The sequence below is a fragment of the Bombina bombina genome, chromosome 2 (genome assembly GCF_027579735.1).
Source record: "Bombina bombina isolate aBomBom1 chromosome 2, aBomBom1.pri, whole genome shotgun sequence".
NCBI classification, from domain to species: domain Eukaryota; kingdom Metazoa; phylum Chordata; class Amphibia; order Anura; family Bombinatoridae; genus Bombina; species Bombina bombina.
In genome coordinates this window covers 613190097-613206586 of record NC_069500.1, presented here as the reverse complement: position 1 = coordinate 613206586, position 16490 = coordinate 613190097, and the positions used below count along the sequence as shown (strand labels likewise).

Below are 16490 nucleotides of genomic sequence, written 5' to 3'. Positions count from 1 at the left end.
TACACCAGGATTGACAAAATCAGTCAAGTTTTAGAGGCCAGAATTTTCTCAGCTTCTATGGACATTATACACTGCTCCTATGTTTTGGTATAATCCAACGTTATGGATTCCTTTTCTGCATCAATGTCAAACTGCAATTAGATCCTGAAGCCTCACACTGCATGTCACTTGAGCTTTGAAAGTTAAAGGCATATCAAATGTTTTATACAGTTAACGATTTTCACTATTGAAAATTGTGTTATGTTAACCACACCATAAGTAATGGCGGAAAATGAAACCAGACTGCAACACTTAATTAAAATTAAACCATTATGTATACACAAGTTATTTAAGGATTCTACATGTGTCATACCCCCCCAACTGTCAACCGATTTTTGCGGGACAGTCCCGATTTTAGGGGTCTGTCCCCCTGTCCTGGGTTGCTAGCCATCTGTCCCGATTTGCCCCATGCATTAAAAAAAATATATATTTATTTTAAATTCTATTGGGCCCATACTCTGAAGCAGCTGGCTTTGCTCTCACAGGGCTAGAAACCTGTTAGATTCCCTGTGGAAAAGGAATGGTGTGTGGGTTAAGCAGGAGTAAGGCTGTATACACTCTGACCACAGGTAATGGTGACCTCTCTAACCTACCTCTAGTAGGGATGATGTCTAACCCCTGGTGATACTAGCATGCCTTCAGTTTTATACAATGAGCAGTGCTAATACCAGGATAACGAACAGTGGCAGCCGCAGACTGCCAGCTAATGTGCTTGCCAACCTTAGGACCCTATACAATGAATTACAGATGCCCATATGATTTAGTGTGTGCACGCATCTGCATGTATAAGTTTATGCTATGTAGTGTGTCTGCATGTATAAGTGGATACTATGTAGTGTGTGTTCTATGTAGTGTGCTACTGTGCATTTTTGCCGACTTTAAAGGCCAGAATCTAGATTAATGGGGAATGCAGAGAGCAGTTTTAAAGAATTTTATTGTTAAATGTCCAATTAAGATAAAAATATTTAGCAATGTCTTTGCAAAGGCTAATACATAGCCATACCAATGGTTTGAGCTTGTGTTTAATGTGCTGCCTAAGTGTTAAAATATATGACTTTATTTAGAATTTTATTTATATTACTTTAATCTTATAATTTTTTAAGCCCCGCCCACCACATTTCAAATTTTTTTGCCGTGGTGGGGGTGTGTGTCCCTCTTGACTTTTGAAATGTTGGGAGGTATGGTCTAGGTGCAGACAGAAGTTTAAAATTGTATGTTCTATTATCAAATCTGCTTCATTAACTTCATATCACTTGAAGTAGCAGCAGTACACTACTGAGCTAGCTGAGCACATCTAGTCAGGAATAATTTTTATTTAAATTTATATAAAGTGTAAAGAGACCCCCGCACCCAAAAAAAAAAAACTTGCACATCTGTACAAAAAAGGAGATCAGGAACATGGATTCCACCAGGAATTTCAAGAGGCATCACTAAACAATTTGCAAGTACTTGTAAACAGGGCCAACAATGAGCATGCAATTTTTATTTTTTTTAAACTATTCTTTTGCCATGCTTAATAGCGGATATATCTTAATTCAGATCAAGCTCTTGCACACAGGATTTAAACTACTATAAAAGTCCAAATTTAATACACTGAAGCGTAATGATCCATAAGACAAATTGTAGCCTTTTTTAAAGCACACATCTGAGGTTTATTCCATGCAGTCCTTGAAAAAAGAAAACTTGTGTTAATTCCAGACCTCCAACCTAATCATGTTCTATAGCAATCTCATCAGGATATCACAAATAAAGCACAGAATGCCTTTACAAACTCCGCTGCTAGATGGACAGATGGCTGAGTGACCAGTATGGTAGCTTGCCCAGAGTGACAGGCCTTAGGTGGCTTGCATTCTAAGTAGAGGGGTTGGGGGGGCGCGAGACATTAATTTGCTAAAATGTAGACACTGACGTTCTGTGGCACTGCTTAATATAAAAGCTGTATAGCCACAAGCAGCAAAAAAAAAAACCAAAAAAAAAAACCCACAAACAGCCAAGTATCCTTCAGAGAAGTTTCATAATAAACTAAGCTTAGAAATGTCACATCCCACTGACACGCTAGTGCTGATAGACTAACGCTGGAAACCAGGCAATTTGCCTATCATACATGGAGGCTTTAATGTTTTTGAATTTCACACCAGATGTTATTTGTAGAATGTGTATGACAATCTCACTTTAGTAAAATACAATAAAAAAAACCACACAGAAGTCTAAACAGGAAATCTATACTACTTACGGCACAGCTGGGGGATCTCATCAGATCCATCCTCACAGTCTGGGTCTCCATCGCACTCCCACCGACTAGGGACACACTGACCACTGCTGCAGACAAAATCTGATTCCGTACAAGTTTTCTTTACTATAGGGATGGAGGGGGGGACAAAAAAATAAAAAAGTTAAAACTAGCTGTGTAGACTACAGTATCACATGTGATTTATTGTCCCTCTAACTTTTTAATTAGAAATAAAAGTCCCTTTTTAAAAATTTATGTTTCATTCAAAAAGCAATCTGAATGTAAAATTAATGTCTGGTTTTGTGTAGCTTTGACCTGCTATGAACAGTTTTCAGCAGCTACCAGGCTGCAGATATTGGGGTAAACATAGGGTCTCATGAGGACTTTTGAGAAATGAGGTCTTGATTTAAAATTAAATCTCTGCTCTAAATCAGTTTACTGCTGTTCAGACGTGCCAATAAGCCATGATTTAAAGAATGGCACACACTGGGATATACCAATAAAGAGAATTACTTTTCCACTGAAGAGTACAAAACTGTTCTGAACTAAAACAAAACACTTATGAGAAAAGAATTAAGATGTACCAAAGGGATTTTTTTGCTTTATAGAAAAAGGCATTTCCAAAATATAGCAGACCTACCCCCAAAGGTAAATTGTAATATACATGCTGCTCTGTATAAGGATTTTGATAGATGGACCTGCAAAATGAACTAATAAGGCTCCCCTGCATAAGGACAGTACATATTCTGCAAATGCCTAGGTATAGGCTGCTGCTATGGGCTCCCTCAACACTTGAGCCCTAGTGACGCTGCGGCACCAATAGTATTTCCACCCCTGGATCTAAAAGCCTAACAGATAATTTTACTCCGTTTTAAAATTTGTCTAAAGTCTTAGAGCAGTTGAAGCTCAGACGGCTACCCTTACAAAGCTGGATTCCGATTACCTTGGAAAAGAAACAAGACAGAAAGAAAACATTAAATAGATTATATTCCAACCAGTCTGATATCTGTATTTTTCAATGTAACCTGCATCAAGGACAGAAGCTGTTTAAAGTTTAGACCAACATTAGTTATTTTGCATTAATATGCAAAATACTGAAAAACTAAAAAAAGGTTTGTCCTGACCTTTACACTGTAGTGGAATATACCGATTACTACCCTTACCACATGAGCTCTCATCACTCCCATCAGAGCAGTCTTCATCACCATCACATTGCCATACTGATGTTATACAGCGCCCATTAGCACATTGAAACTGGGATGTGTCGCACAGTACCTTTGTTCCTAGGAGACAGTTGCAAGATTTAAATAGAACATTTGAAAGTTTACAACCTTATATTTCATATGCAGATTCAAATCACAGTGCAAGCTGACCATAACACCAGTAGTTCCTTTCAGAATGCTAGACCTACCACCGATCTATATAAAAAGTCAGAAATTTAATTAAGAGCATTAGACACATTTCAATGATGCAGAAGCTATTAATTTTTTGCAATGCACTGAATGGTTAAACATACCACCAACACAGTAGTCACTTTTGTTGTGCATAGAGCATATGCCCAGTACACCTGCATTTAAAACGAGAATCATTTATCAGAGGACATTTGATATATATATTTATCTCACATTGAAAGACTTATTTTGGTTAGTGCATAGTTTGGCTTTATAGGATAATTGCTATTTAGGGAGAGATATGTAGCAAAATTGGACATTGCTCAATTTTCAGAGCTAAAAATACATAACTGATAAAAAAAAAAAATCTAACTAAATTCAGCAAATGAGACTCAATACAAGAACATGGAGTGGGCAATAATTATATACTCAACTGCTAATTAAAAACACAGCAATAGAGACTATTGTTTTCCTGTCCAAATGTGTGGCTCAAGTGAAAGCATATTTTGAGGTCTCAAGCTACATATTTACAGAGACCAGATTTTCCAAAAACAAGGATTTCTTTATATCATGAAAAATTAATTTATCAGGTAAATTCTTACATAAATTATGTTATTCTATTGGCAAGAGTCCATGAGCTAGTGACATATGGGATATACATTCCTACCAGGAGGGGCACAGTTTCCCAAACCTCAAAATGCCTATAGACAGACCCCCCACCACACCCACAATTCAGTTTAACGAATAGCCAAGAAGTGGGGTGATAAGGAGCGAAAGCATCAACAAGGAATTGGAATAATTGTGCTTTATACAAAAAAAAATCATAACCACCACAAAAAGGGTGGGCCTCATGGACTCTTGCCAATATGAAAGAAATTATCAGGTAAATTCTTACATAAATTATGTTTTTTCATGTAATTGGCAAGAGTCCATGAGCTAGTGATGTATGGGATAGCAAATACCCAAGATGTGGAACTCCACGCAAGAGTCACTAGAGAGGGAGGGATAAAAATAAAGACAGCCAATTCCACTGAAAAAAGAACCCACAAGCCAAATCAAAAGTTTTAATCTTAATAAAAAACTGAAATTATAAGTAGAAGAATCAAACTGAAACAGCTGCCTGAAGTACTTTTCTACCAAAAATTGCTTCTGAAGAAGAGAACATAAAAATGGTAGAATTTAGTAAAAGTATGCAAAGACCAAGTTGCTGCTTTGCAAATCTGATCAACAGAAGCTTCATTCTTAAAAGCCCAGGAAGTAGAAACTGACCTAGTAGAATGAGCCGTAATCCTGAGGCAGGGATTTACCCGACTCCAAATAAGCATGATGAATCAAAAGCTTTAACCAAGACGCCAAAGAAATGGCGTAAGCCTTCTGACCTTTCCTAGAACCAGAAAAGATAGACTAGAAGTCTTTCTGAAATCTTTAGTAAGATCAATATTTCAAAGCTCTTACCACATCCAAAGAATTCTTAGGATTAGGACACAACGAACGGACAATTGCTCTACTAATGTTGTTGGAATTCACAACTTTAGGTAAAAATTTAAATGAAGTCTGCAAAACTGCCTTATCCTGATGAAAAAAAAATCAGAAAAGGAGACTCACAAGAAAGAGCAGATAACGCAAACTCTTCTAGCACAAGAGATGGCCAAAAGGAACAATACTTTCCAAAAAAGTAATTTAATGTCCAGAGAATGCATAGGCTCAAACTGAGGAGCCTGTAGAGCCCTCAAAACCAAATTAAGACTCCAAGGAAGAGAAATTGGCTTAATGACAGGATTGATACGAACCAAAGCCTGTACAAAACAATGAATATCAGGAAGATTAGCAATTTTTCTGTGAAACAGAACAGAAAGTGAAGAGATTTGTCCCTTCAAGGAACTTGCAGACAAACCCTTATCCAAACCATCCTGAAGAAACTAAAAATTCTAGGAATTTTAAAAGAATGCCAAAAGAATTTATGAGAAGAACACCATGAAATGTAAGTCTTCCAAACTTGGTAATAAATCTTTCTAGACACAGATTTGCGAGCCTGCAACATAGTATTAATCACCGAGTCAGAGAAACCTCTATGACTAAGCACTAGGCGTTAGATCATTAAATTTGAAGGTATGGAGATCCTGATGGAAAAATGGACCATGTGTGGCCATGCGGGAGCCACCAGCAGTACAAATGAACGTTCCATTATGATTTTGGAAATCACTCTTGGAAGAAGAATTAGAGGCGGAAAGACAAACCGGTTGATTATTCCAAGGAAGTGACAACTCATCCACTGCTTCCGCCTGAGGATCCCTGGACAGATACCTGGGAAGTTTCCCGTTTAGATGAGAAGCCATCAGATCTATTTCTGGAAGCCCCCACATATGAAGAAACACATCTGGGTAAAGAAACCATTCTCCCGGATGTAAAGTCTGGCGACTGAGATAATCCGCTTCCCAATTGTCTATACCTGGGATATGGACTGCAGAGATTAGACAGGAGCTGGATTCCACCCAAGCAAGTATCCGAGATACTTTTCATAGCTTGGGGACTGCAAGTCCTAACCTGATTGACATAAGCCACAGTTGTGATATTGTGTGTCTGAAAACAAATGAACGGTTCTCTTTAGCAGAGGCCAAAACTGAAGATCCCTTAGAATTGCACATAGTTCTAAAAAATGTATTGGTAATCTCGCCTCTTGAGATTTCCAAACCCCTTGTGCTGTCAGATCCCCAAACAGCTCCCCAACCTGAAAGACTCACATCTGTTGAGATCACAGTCCAGGTTAGCCGAACAAAAGAAGCCCCTTGAACCAAACGATGGTGATCTATCCACCATGTCAGTGTCGTACAATGGGATTCAAGGATATCAATTGTGATATATTTGTATAATCCCTGCACCATTGATTCAGCATGCAAAGCTGTAGGTCTCATGTGAAAACGAGCAAAGGGGATCGCGTCCGATGCTGCAGTCATGAGACCTAAAACTTCCATGCACAGCCACTGAAGGGAATGACAGACTAAACGTCTCTCGTCTGTTAGAGACACTCATGGACACTGAATCTATCTGGAAGCCTAAAAAGGTGACCCTTGTCTGAGGAATCAAGAAACTTTTTGGTAAATTGATCCTCCAACCATGTTTCCGAAGAAACACTAGTTGATTTGTGTGAGATTCTGCAGTACGTAAAGACTGAGCTAGTACGAAGATATCGTCCAAATAAGGAAACACCGAAATACCCTGTTCTCTGATTAGATAGTAGGGCACCAAGAACCTTTGAAAAGATTCTTGGAGCTGTTGCTAGGCCAAATGGAAGAGCAACAAATTGGTAATGCTTGTCTAGAAAAGAGAATCTCAGAAACTGATAGTGTTCTGGATGAATCGGAATATGAAGGTATGCATCCTGCAAGTCTATTGTGGAAAAATGTCCTTGCTGAACAAAAGGTAGAATAGTCCTTAGTCACCATCTTGAAAGTTGGTACTCTTACATAACGATTCAAAATTTTCAGATCCAGAACTGGTCTGAATAAAATTCTTTAGTACAATGAATAGGTTTGAATAAAACCAAAAACCTTGTTCCCGAGGAGGAACTGGCATGATTATCCCTGAAGACTCCAGGTCTGAAACGCACTTCAGAAAAGCCTGAGCGGAAAAAAAAAAAAAATTCACAGGAGGTCTTACTTTGAATCTTATTCAATACTCCTGAGACAATGCTCTGAATCCAATGATTTTGGACAGATTTTATCCAAAAATCCTTGAAAAACCTTAATCTGCCCCCTACCAGCTGAGCTGGAATGAGGGCCGCACCTTCATGCAGATTTAGGGGCTGACTTTGGAATAAATCCAAGCCATTTAGGAAACCAATTTGAGGACGGCTTCTAATTGGAAGCAGATTCCTTGGGGGGAGGATAGTTTTCGTTCCTTTCTTCAGAATAAGGAACAAAAACTCTGTTAGAAGCCTTGAGTTTTTTTGCTTCAGGATAAAAAAAATCTTTCCCCCCAGTGATAGTTGAAATAGAATCCAACTGAGAACCAAATAAATTACCTTGGAAAGAAAGAGTAATCTAGATTTTTTAAGTGTTAATAGCAGAGTGACACTGCAACAAGTTGTGTATATTTTACATCATTCTTTTAATGGGAACTGGTTTACAGCACGGATATAGCCACGTATAGTGAACACTCAGAACTGCAATTTCTCTTTTGGTATTTAATCTAGATGTCATATCAGCATTCCAAGACTTAAGCCACAAAGCTCTTCTAGCTAATACAGCTAAAGTCTTGGATCTAACAATTTTTTTTTATCAAAAATGGCATCACAAATAAAATGATTAGCATGTTGCAGTAAGCGAATAACGCTAGATATGTCAGAATCCAATTCATGTTGTGCTAAATTTTCCAACCAGAAAGTTGATGCAGCCGCAACATCAGCCAAAGAAATAGCAGGTCTGAGAAGATGACCTGGATATAAATAGGCCTTCCTTAGATAAGATTCAAGCTTCCTATCTAAAGGATCCTTAAAGGAAGTACTATCTTCCATAGGAATAGTGGTACGTTTAGCAAGAGTAGAAATAGCCCCATCAACTTTGGGGATTTTTTTCCCCAAAACTATAGATTTTGCTGGTAAATGATACAATTTTTTAAACCTTGAAGAAGGAATAAAAGTACATGGCTTATTCCATTCCCTAGAAATATCAGAAATTTCCTCAGGAATGGGAAAAACCCCTGGAGAAACCACAGGAGGTTTAAAAACAGCATTTAAACGTTTATTAGACTGAACGTCAATAGGACTGGTTACCTCAATATCCAAAGTAATTAACACTTTTAATAAAAAACGCATATACTCTATTTTAAATAAATAAGTAGATTTGTCAGTGTCAATGTCTGAGGAAGGATCTTCTGTATCAGATAGATCCTCATCAGAAGATAAATTATTATTATTATGTTGTTGGTCATTTGAAATTTCATCAGCTAAATGAGAAGTTTTAAAAGACCTTTTACGTTTATTAGAAGGTGGAAATGCAGACAAAGCCTTCATAATAGAATCAGAAACAAATTCTTTAAAATTTACAGGTATCTCATGCACATTAGAAGTTGAAGGAACTGCAACTGGCAATGTACTATTACTGATGGAAACACTATCTGCATGTAAAAGTTTATCATGACAACTATTACAAATGACATTCGGTGGAATAATTTACAATTTTACAACAAATGCACTTAGCTTTGGTAGAACCGATGTCGGGCAGCAATGTTCCAGCAGAAACTTCTGAGGCAGGATCAGATTGGGACATCTTGCACAATGTAAGAAAAAACACATAAAGCAAAGTTATCTGTTTCCTTATATGAGTGTTTCAGGAATGGCAAAAAAATGCAATAGCATAGGCCTCTGATAGCAAAAAGAGGCAAACATACAAGGGGTATTGAAATAAAAGAACTGGAAATGACTCGCGTCACCGACGCCGCCGTGTGAAAGGTCTCGGTGAAATGACGAAGTTACGTCAAACTTTTCGCGCCAAGAATAACGCAATAAAGTTTAGTATTTGACGCACCCGCGGCCCTAATACCCACAATAGCAAGAAGTAGTCAATTGAAAAAAAAAAAAAAAAAACAGACTAAACCCCAGGTAAGAAAAAAAAAAACTTAAAAATGTTTAAATTCCCCAAATATGAAACTACATATATTTCGATTATATAAATGCATATAAAGTGCCAAACCATAGCTGAGAGTGTCTTAAGTAATGAAAACATACTTACCAAAAGACACCCATCCACATATAGCAGATAGCCAAACCAGTACTAAAACAGTTATTAGTAGAGGTAATGATAAATTGAGAGTATATCGTCGATTTGAAAAGGGAGGTAGGAGATGAATCTCTACGACCGATGACAGAGAACCTATGAAAGACCCCGTTAGGGAAATCTTTTTCAATTAAGTGATACTCCCTTCACGTCCCTCTGACATTCGCTGTACTCTGAGAGGAATCGGGCTTCAACAATGCTGAGAAGTGCATATCAACGTAGAAATCTTAGCACAAACTTACTTCACCACCTCCATAGGAGGCAAAGTTTGTAAAACTGAATTGTGGGTGTGGTGAGGGGTGTATTTATAGGCATTTTGAGGTTTGGGAAACTTTGCCCCTCCTGGTAGGATTGTATATCCCATGTCACTAGCTCATGGACTCTTGCCAATTACATGAAAAATAATTCTCATATGCAGTTCCCAAAATGAAAGACAGTCTGTAAGAAGGAAATATACCGATAAACCTGAATCATGGCAAATATAAGTATAAAACTGAACATATTTAGAACATTACATATAGTGCCAAACCATAGCTTAGAGTCATAAATAAAACACTTACCAAAAGATACTCATCTACATAAAGTAGATGCCAAACCAGTACAGGTAATGATATATAAGAGTATCTTTACACAACCAACTAGTCATTGTGTGACTTATTCTACCACCAGTATATCCTAAAGTCACATGCAGCATTATTAATCTACTTTTATACAGCAGGAAAAAGAGGACCTCTTTCTTGCATTGTTTGATGCAGACAGTTGGCAGCAGAATGAGGAGTTGTTGGCAACAAGACATACTTGAGGAATTTGAAACAATTCACTTTAACGAAAAGTGAAAGTTTCAATTAATCTGGATTTGCTAGATTTATGTAAATCCCTTTCATTGTTGAAATAGTAGAAAATTCAATTCTATATGTTAGATTCCCACGCCTGCAACATGATTCCATGTAGAGAGATGTATTTGCAGGTTTTGTTTGAGTTTGACAATATTAGGACTCTATGTAGTGTCCTGTAAACAAATTATCCTGCAGTAGTCTTTGCAAAATACTACACTGATCAGAGGAGGTCCACATATCACTAACAAAGTACGTACCAAAAAGGGTTTTAAAGTAGAATATATCCCTTTAACACATTCTAAGGTCAGCATTAAAGGGTCAAAACTCACTAATGAGTTAAGGCCCGATTATCAAAAACACGCCGGCATGGAGAAAAATCACAAAATCTTTGCGGGCTTGAGTGTTCTAGATGTGAAGGAGAGACACCTATATTGTGATAGAACTATGGCTAGTGCAATAAGATATGCCTGTATGTTATTGGTGTGATTGGTCAAATTGATAGGCTAACTGATTAGAGGTCAAACAGCCTGGCTGTAGAGAATGGGGCAGAGTACATAACCCAACATTTTTCTGATTTAGATAGAGCAATAAACTTAATTTACTTCGATTAAATTCTTTGTTTCAATATCCTTTGTTTAAAAGCAGGCCTGTAAGCCGATGTGTGCACGTGTCTGCAGCACTATATGGTGGCAGTTTTGCAACAATGTTATACATTAACAAAAGCACTAATTCCTGTAATGTAGGGTCAGGCATCTGCACACTTCCAATCTAGATATTTCTTCAGAGAACCTGGGAATCAAGCAATTTGATAAGAAATAAATTGGACATTAATATTTTATTTCCATCTGAATAATGGAAGAACCTTTTTGGGTTTTATGTCCCTTTAAACTGTAGTTTATCAGTAGACACTAGTTTGATATTGTCCTTGCCTAGACACCTAAGAACTGCTTCAGCATTTCTTCCATCCCCCACGCAGCTCAGATCTGGGTACTGTATGCTATGAAAAGCAAGAGACCTGATGTGCTCTTTGTAATGTTCTGCTTCAGTGAAATCCTGCCTGAGCAGACTATCCATATCTGCTCTTCTCACTTTCTCTGGTTATTTTTACATTTTAGCCATTCAAAATGCCATTTTGGACTAATTACATTTTTTATATTTAAATTCACTAACTACATACAAGATTGCCAAAATTTATTTTTTCTTTCATAATTCATATAGACCATAAACAATCTTTTCTTCCTTGTTTAAGGAGCAGCAATGCACTACTGGGAGCTAGCTGAACACCTCAGATGAGCCAATCACAAGAGGCATATATGCGCAGTTATCAAACAGCAGCTAGCTCCCAGTAATGCAGCTCCTAGGCCAGCCTAGGTATGAGATTTAACAAAGGATGACGAGAACAAAGCAAATTGGAAAGTGGTTTAAAGATTGTATACCTTTATATAACATTGAAGGAAGCCCCCTAGCACATTGCTATAATTTAAGTGCCTTTTGGCTCCATCCTTTCTATCCAGTCAACTTAACTCTTTAGGGACTTCCATCTCATCAATTTGTGGTATACTATTCTGCCCAGATAGGAGAGCGTTTAGTGGCCAGTTTATAATCTAGTGTGGGATTGCACTCATTTGGTTGGCTAGGTTCTTAGTTTCCTATGACATATTGGTAACTGATATGGTATTTATGTTTTGGGTCCCTTCTACTTTGGTCATGCTTAGGCATAGGCAAAGCTAAATTATGGTTCGCTTTAGGGATAATCGCTAAACAAAAAAAAAAAAAAAACACACAATAGATTTGGCATCAGCTGCATTCATTGAAAATATGAGCCATAGGGGCATATTTAACAATGTGCGAGCTGACGATACGAAGTAAATGCTGACAGACTGGCCACTAGCAGGGGGGTGTCAATCAACCCAATCTGGTTGATTTCCGTCTACCACCTCAGAGCAGGCGGACAAGTTATGGAGCAGCGGTCTTTAGACCGCTGCTTCATAACTTCTTGAAAACTTCTCGGCTCGCTGGAAACAAGGGCCCCAAGCTCTGTATTCCCCCTTCCCACAAGTTTGTGCCTATAAATGCAAAGATACCAGACACTACCTCCAAGAATTTTGTAATGGTATGTTCAGGTTTATCTATTGTGAGATGCCAATTTTGTTCTGAGACAAGTCATTGTTCATTTCTGTTTTAAATGTGTTCCTTCTTTGCCATTACAAACTTCAGTAATATCTATACTTGTGACCTCTATGTATGTTTTATTACATGTGGGAAAGACCCTTATTTATGCACATGTAGGGTTAGCCCATGCGATATTCTAATTATTTCTAAAAAGTTCTTACAGTTCATAGATGAATCCCTTAGGTTTACTTAATGCTTACCATCTTTGATATGGTCATCATAAGGGCTTTGTCTCGGACCAGGTTATTTTGCCACTATTTTATAATAGGGGTTAGCAATGCAGGTTAGATAGAAATAGTGTAATATATGTTCATCTCTTAAGTGTACATTTATAAGTTAGACATTAACAATTGGGCAAAAGAATTATACAAGAATAGAACAAGGATTGGACAAGGGATAAGGCAAGTTCTGTTGCAACACTGTTTTACCCACTGTTTGCTTAGTTTGTTATAGAGACAAAAGGAATGTGTAAAAGAAAAAAAGCTCAATATATTCAAACTACTTTATTCTATTACACCTTCCTGCTTACCACCTGCACTGTTTATTAGTCCCTCTCTCAAAGGGACACTGAACCCAAATTTTTTCTTTCGGGATTCAGCTAGAGCATGCAATTTTGCAACTTTCTAATTTACTGCAATTTTTTTCTTCGTTCTCTTGCCATCTTTATTTGAAAGAGGCATCTAAACTTTTTTCTTGGTTCAGGACAGCACTTCAATTGGTGGATTAATGTATCCACCAATCAGCAAGCACAACCCAGGTTGTTCACCAAAAATGGGCCGTCATCTAAACTTACATTTCAAATAAAGATACCAAGAGAAGAAAATTTGATAGGAGTAAATTAGAACGTTGCTTTAAATTTCATGCTCAGAATCACAAAAGAAAAAAATTGGGTTCAGTGTCCCTTTAACCTCATCTTACTTTTGTATTCATGAACTTCACACATTCCTAGAGACTCTCTCCCCCTTGCACTTCAGCCCAAAAACGCTGCATCTCATGTCACTCTCCCTCTTGCTCATACGAGCTGCTCTCGAAATTTCCCCTAATCCTGGTCCCCCACAACTTCCTAGCCTTGCACATCCATGTGTGACTTTCAATAGACTTCAAAACAAAACTCTGGTAACCATCTCATTTCTCTTGAATCTAAAACCACCACCCCCGTGCACTCCTGAACTCTGGCTCTGTTTGCAACAAGCTCACTTCTATCCATGATCTATATCTCCCACTCGTAAATGTTTGCCTCTTACAGAAACCTGGCTCTCTGCTTCAGACAGTATCCACTGCTGCACTGTCACATGGGGGTCTCCATTTCAGCCACTCCCCTAGGTCTGGCAATAGACAAGGTGGTGGTATTTTTACTTTCAACAAATACAGACCTTCTCTTCCCACATATTCTTCATTTGAAGCACACTATTTTATTTTCTCCCCACTCTACACGTGTTGCAGTCATACCGTCCCCTGGCTCCCCAACTCAATTTTTAGATCACTTTGCTGCCTGGCTTCCTTATTTCCTTTAAGGAGACACCATGCCCTCATTCTTGGTGACTTCAACATCCCTCTCGACAATCCCACTGCAACTCACTTCTTTTCGGCCCGTCAATGGACTGACTCTCCCACTCAAAGATGTTCACTCTTATTTTCAGCTATCGATGCACTCTCAAATTTCACAAACTCCCCCTTCTGACCATTATATCCTAACTTGCAACATCACTTCTCTCCCTACAACCCCACCCCTTCCTCTACCCCTTACACCAAACTTCACAGAAGCACTAAATCATTAGATCAGCAACAGCTCGCTAGCTCTCTCTAACTTCTCTTCCCTTCCATCACATCACCTCCTTTTCCTTCCCAATCTGCCACAATAACTCCCTTACATTGGTCATTGACACTCTCGCCCCTCCTACCATAGCTCAGAAACCACACTCAACCTCAGCCTTGGCATACTCCTGACATGGTACCTACGCAGATGTTCCTGTACTGCTGAGTGACACAGGAGGAAATCTTGGAGTTCAGCTGACTTTCTTCACTACAAGTTCATCCTGAACTACTATCCTGCCCTTAATCTTTATAAGGAACAATACTTCTCGAATCTCATCTCTACTTTTTCCTCTAACCCAAAATGTTGGTTTTCCACCTTCAATACAACTTCTCTCTCAGCTCAAGATTTTGCCAGCCACTTCAATAACAAAATTGACTCCATCAGAAATTAAATCTCCAGCATCCAAAACCCAACATAACCTTAAAATGTAGCTCTTTTGCCCGTTGCCAAGTAAGAGGTTTCTGCCATTATACTGTCCTCCCACCTCACTACCTGTCCTCTTGATCCTATCCCCTCCCTATCCTACCCTCACCCCTATACTCTCATTTTCAAGCTCTCCCTCAGCACTGGTATATTTGCCTCATCTCTAAAACATGCACTGGTCATGCCTAGCCTCAAAAAACCTTCACTTGATCAAACCTCCCCATCCAACTACTGTCCTATTTCCCTACTCCCTCTTGCCTCAAAGCTCCTTGAAAAGCTAGTATATGCATGTCTCATTTCCTTACACTATACTCTCTTCTTGACCCACTGCAATCTGGATTTCATCCACATCACTCGACAGACAGCAATTGTCAAGGTTACCAATGACCTACTTACAGCAAAATCCAAAGAATCATCCATCCAAGCACTTCAGCCACAAGAAGAAATCTTTGTTTAAAATATCTTTATTCTCATTTAGTTGGGTCCAAACGTTAACAGGAACAACGTTTTGAACCTACAATAGTCTTAGTCATGTACATGACAGACTATTGTAGGCTCAAAACGTTGTTCCTGTAAACTTTTGGACCCAACTAATTGAGAATAAAGATATTTTAAAGAAAGATTTCTTCTGGTGGCTGAAGTGCTTGGATGGATGATTGCATGGATGGAAAAGATTTGGCAAATCTTACTTTGTGCCCCCCAAACAGATGTGCTGTTCTTCCTCCTTAATTGCCAGCAAAATCCAAAGGCCACCTCTCTGCTTATCCTCCTTGATATGTCTGCAGCCTTTGACACTTGACCACCCAATCCTTCGGCATCTGCGACACAGCTCTCGCGGTTTTCTTCCTATCTATCCATACTTTGTGTAGCCTTCCTCCGGAGCATCCTCTGCCCCATTATCACTTTGCTTGGGTACCTCAATGCTCTGCCCTTCTCTTTCAATCTATTCATCATCATTAGGTTACTGAAAGTCCCACAGGTTTCATCATTTGTATGCCGATGACACCCAAATCTACCTCTGCACCAGACCTACCTACTTCCTTACTAACCCATGTCACTGTCTCATCTCTCATCTTGGATGTCCTCACTACCTTAAGCTAAATCTCTCCAAAACTGAACTCCTTATCCACCCCCCCTTCTTCCAAAATCTCCACCCCCAATTTTCTATAACTGTTGATAATGCCATAATTTCCCCTACCCAGCATGCCGATGTCTTTGGGTCACACTTGACTGAGACCTTTCCTTCACTCCTCACATTGTCCTTGGCTAAAGCCTGCTGCTTCCACCTTAAAAAAAAAAAAATCTCTAAAATTAAAATATTGTCTTGTGTAAGGAAATGTCTAATCAACTCTCATCCTTTACTGTCTTGACAACTGCAACTGTCCTCTATGGTCTACCTAGCTACCAGATGAAGGCGTGAGCCGAAACAAGTCTGACCATTTTTCTCTACATGTAGTTTTATCACCTTTGTTTAATTTTTCATGTTTGACCAATAAAGATGCTCATTTGTTTTTTCAACCTGTGATCCGCTTTCCGTTTGTATTGCTCTACCTAGCTCCTTTACAATCCATAATGAATGCCTCTGCCAGGCTCATCTGCTGCACACCTCTGCCAATACCTTCACTGGCTTCCTCTTGCCTCCAGGATTAAACACAATCTTCACGCTGACATAAAGCCCTCAACTGCACTGCTCCCCCTACATTTCAGACCTCGTCTCCAGATACTCTACCTCCCGTCCCCTTGGCTCTGCTCACAGTCTCTTGTTACTTTCTCACATTCCTGTTTACAGGACTTCTCCAGACTTGCCCC

The 16490-nt window shown here is 38.8% G+C and overlaps 1 protein-coding gene across 1 annotated transcript in view; it reads right to left on the bottom strand.

Annotated features, from left to right (window-relative positions):
- The window catches only part of VLDLR (very low density lipoprotein receptor), a 95027-nt gene that overhangs the window by 48674 nt on the left and 29863 nt on the right, over nt 1-16490 (bottom strand). Inside the window, exons 2-3 of the mRNA XM_053702541.1 lie at nt 3433-3552; nt 2273-2395 (exon numbers count right to left, since the gene is read on the bottom strand). Coding sequence (XP_053558516.1) covers nt 2273-2395; nt 3433-3552 — 243 coding nt within the window. The remainder of the gene's footprint in view (nt 1-2272; nt 2396-3432; nt 3553-16490) is intronic.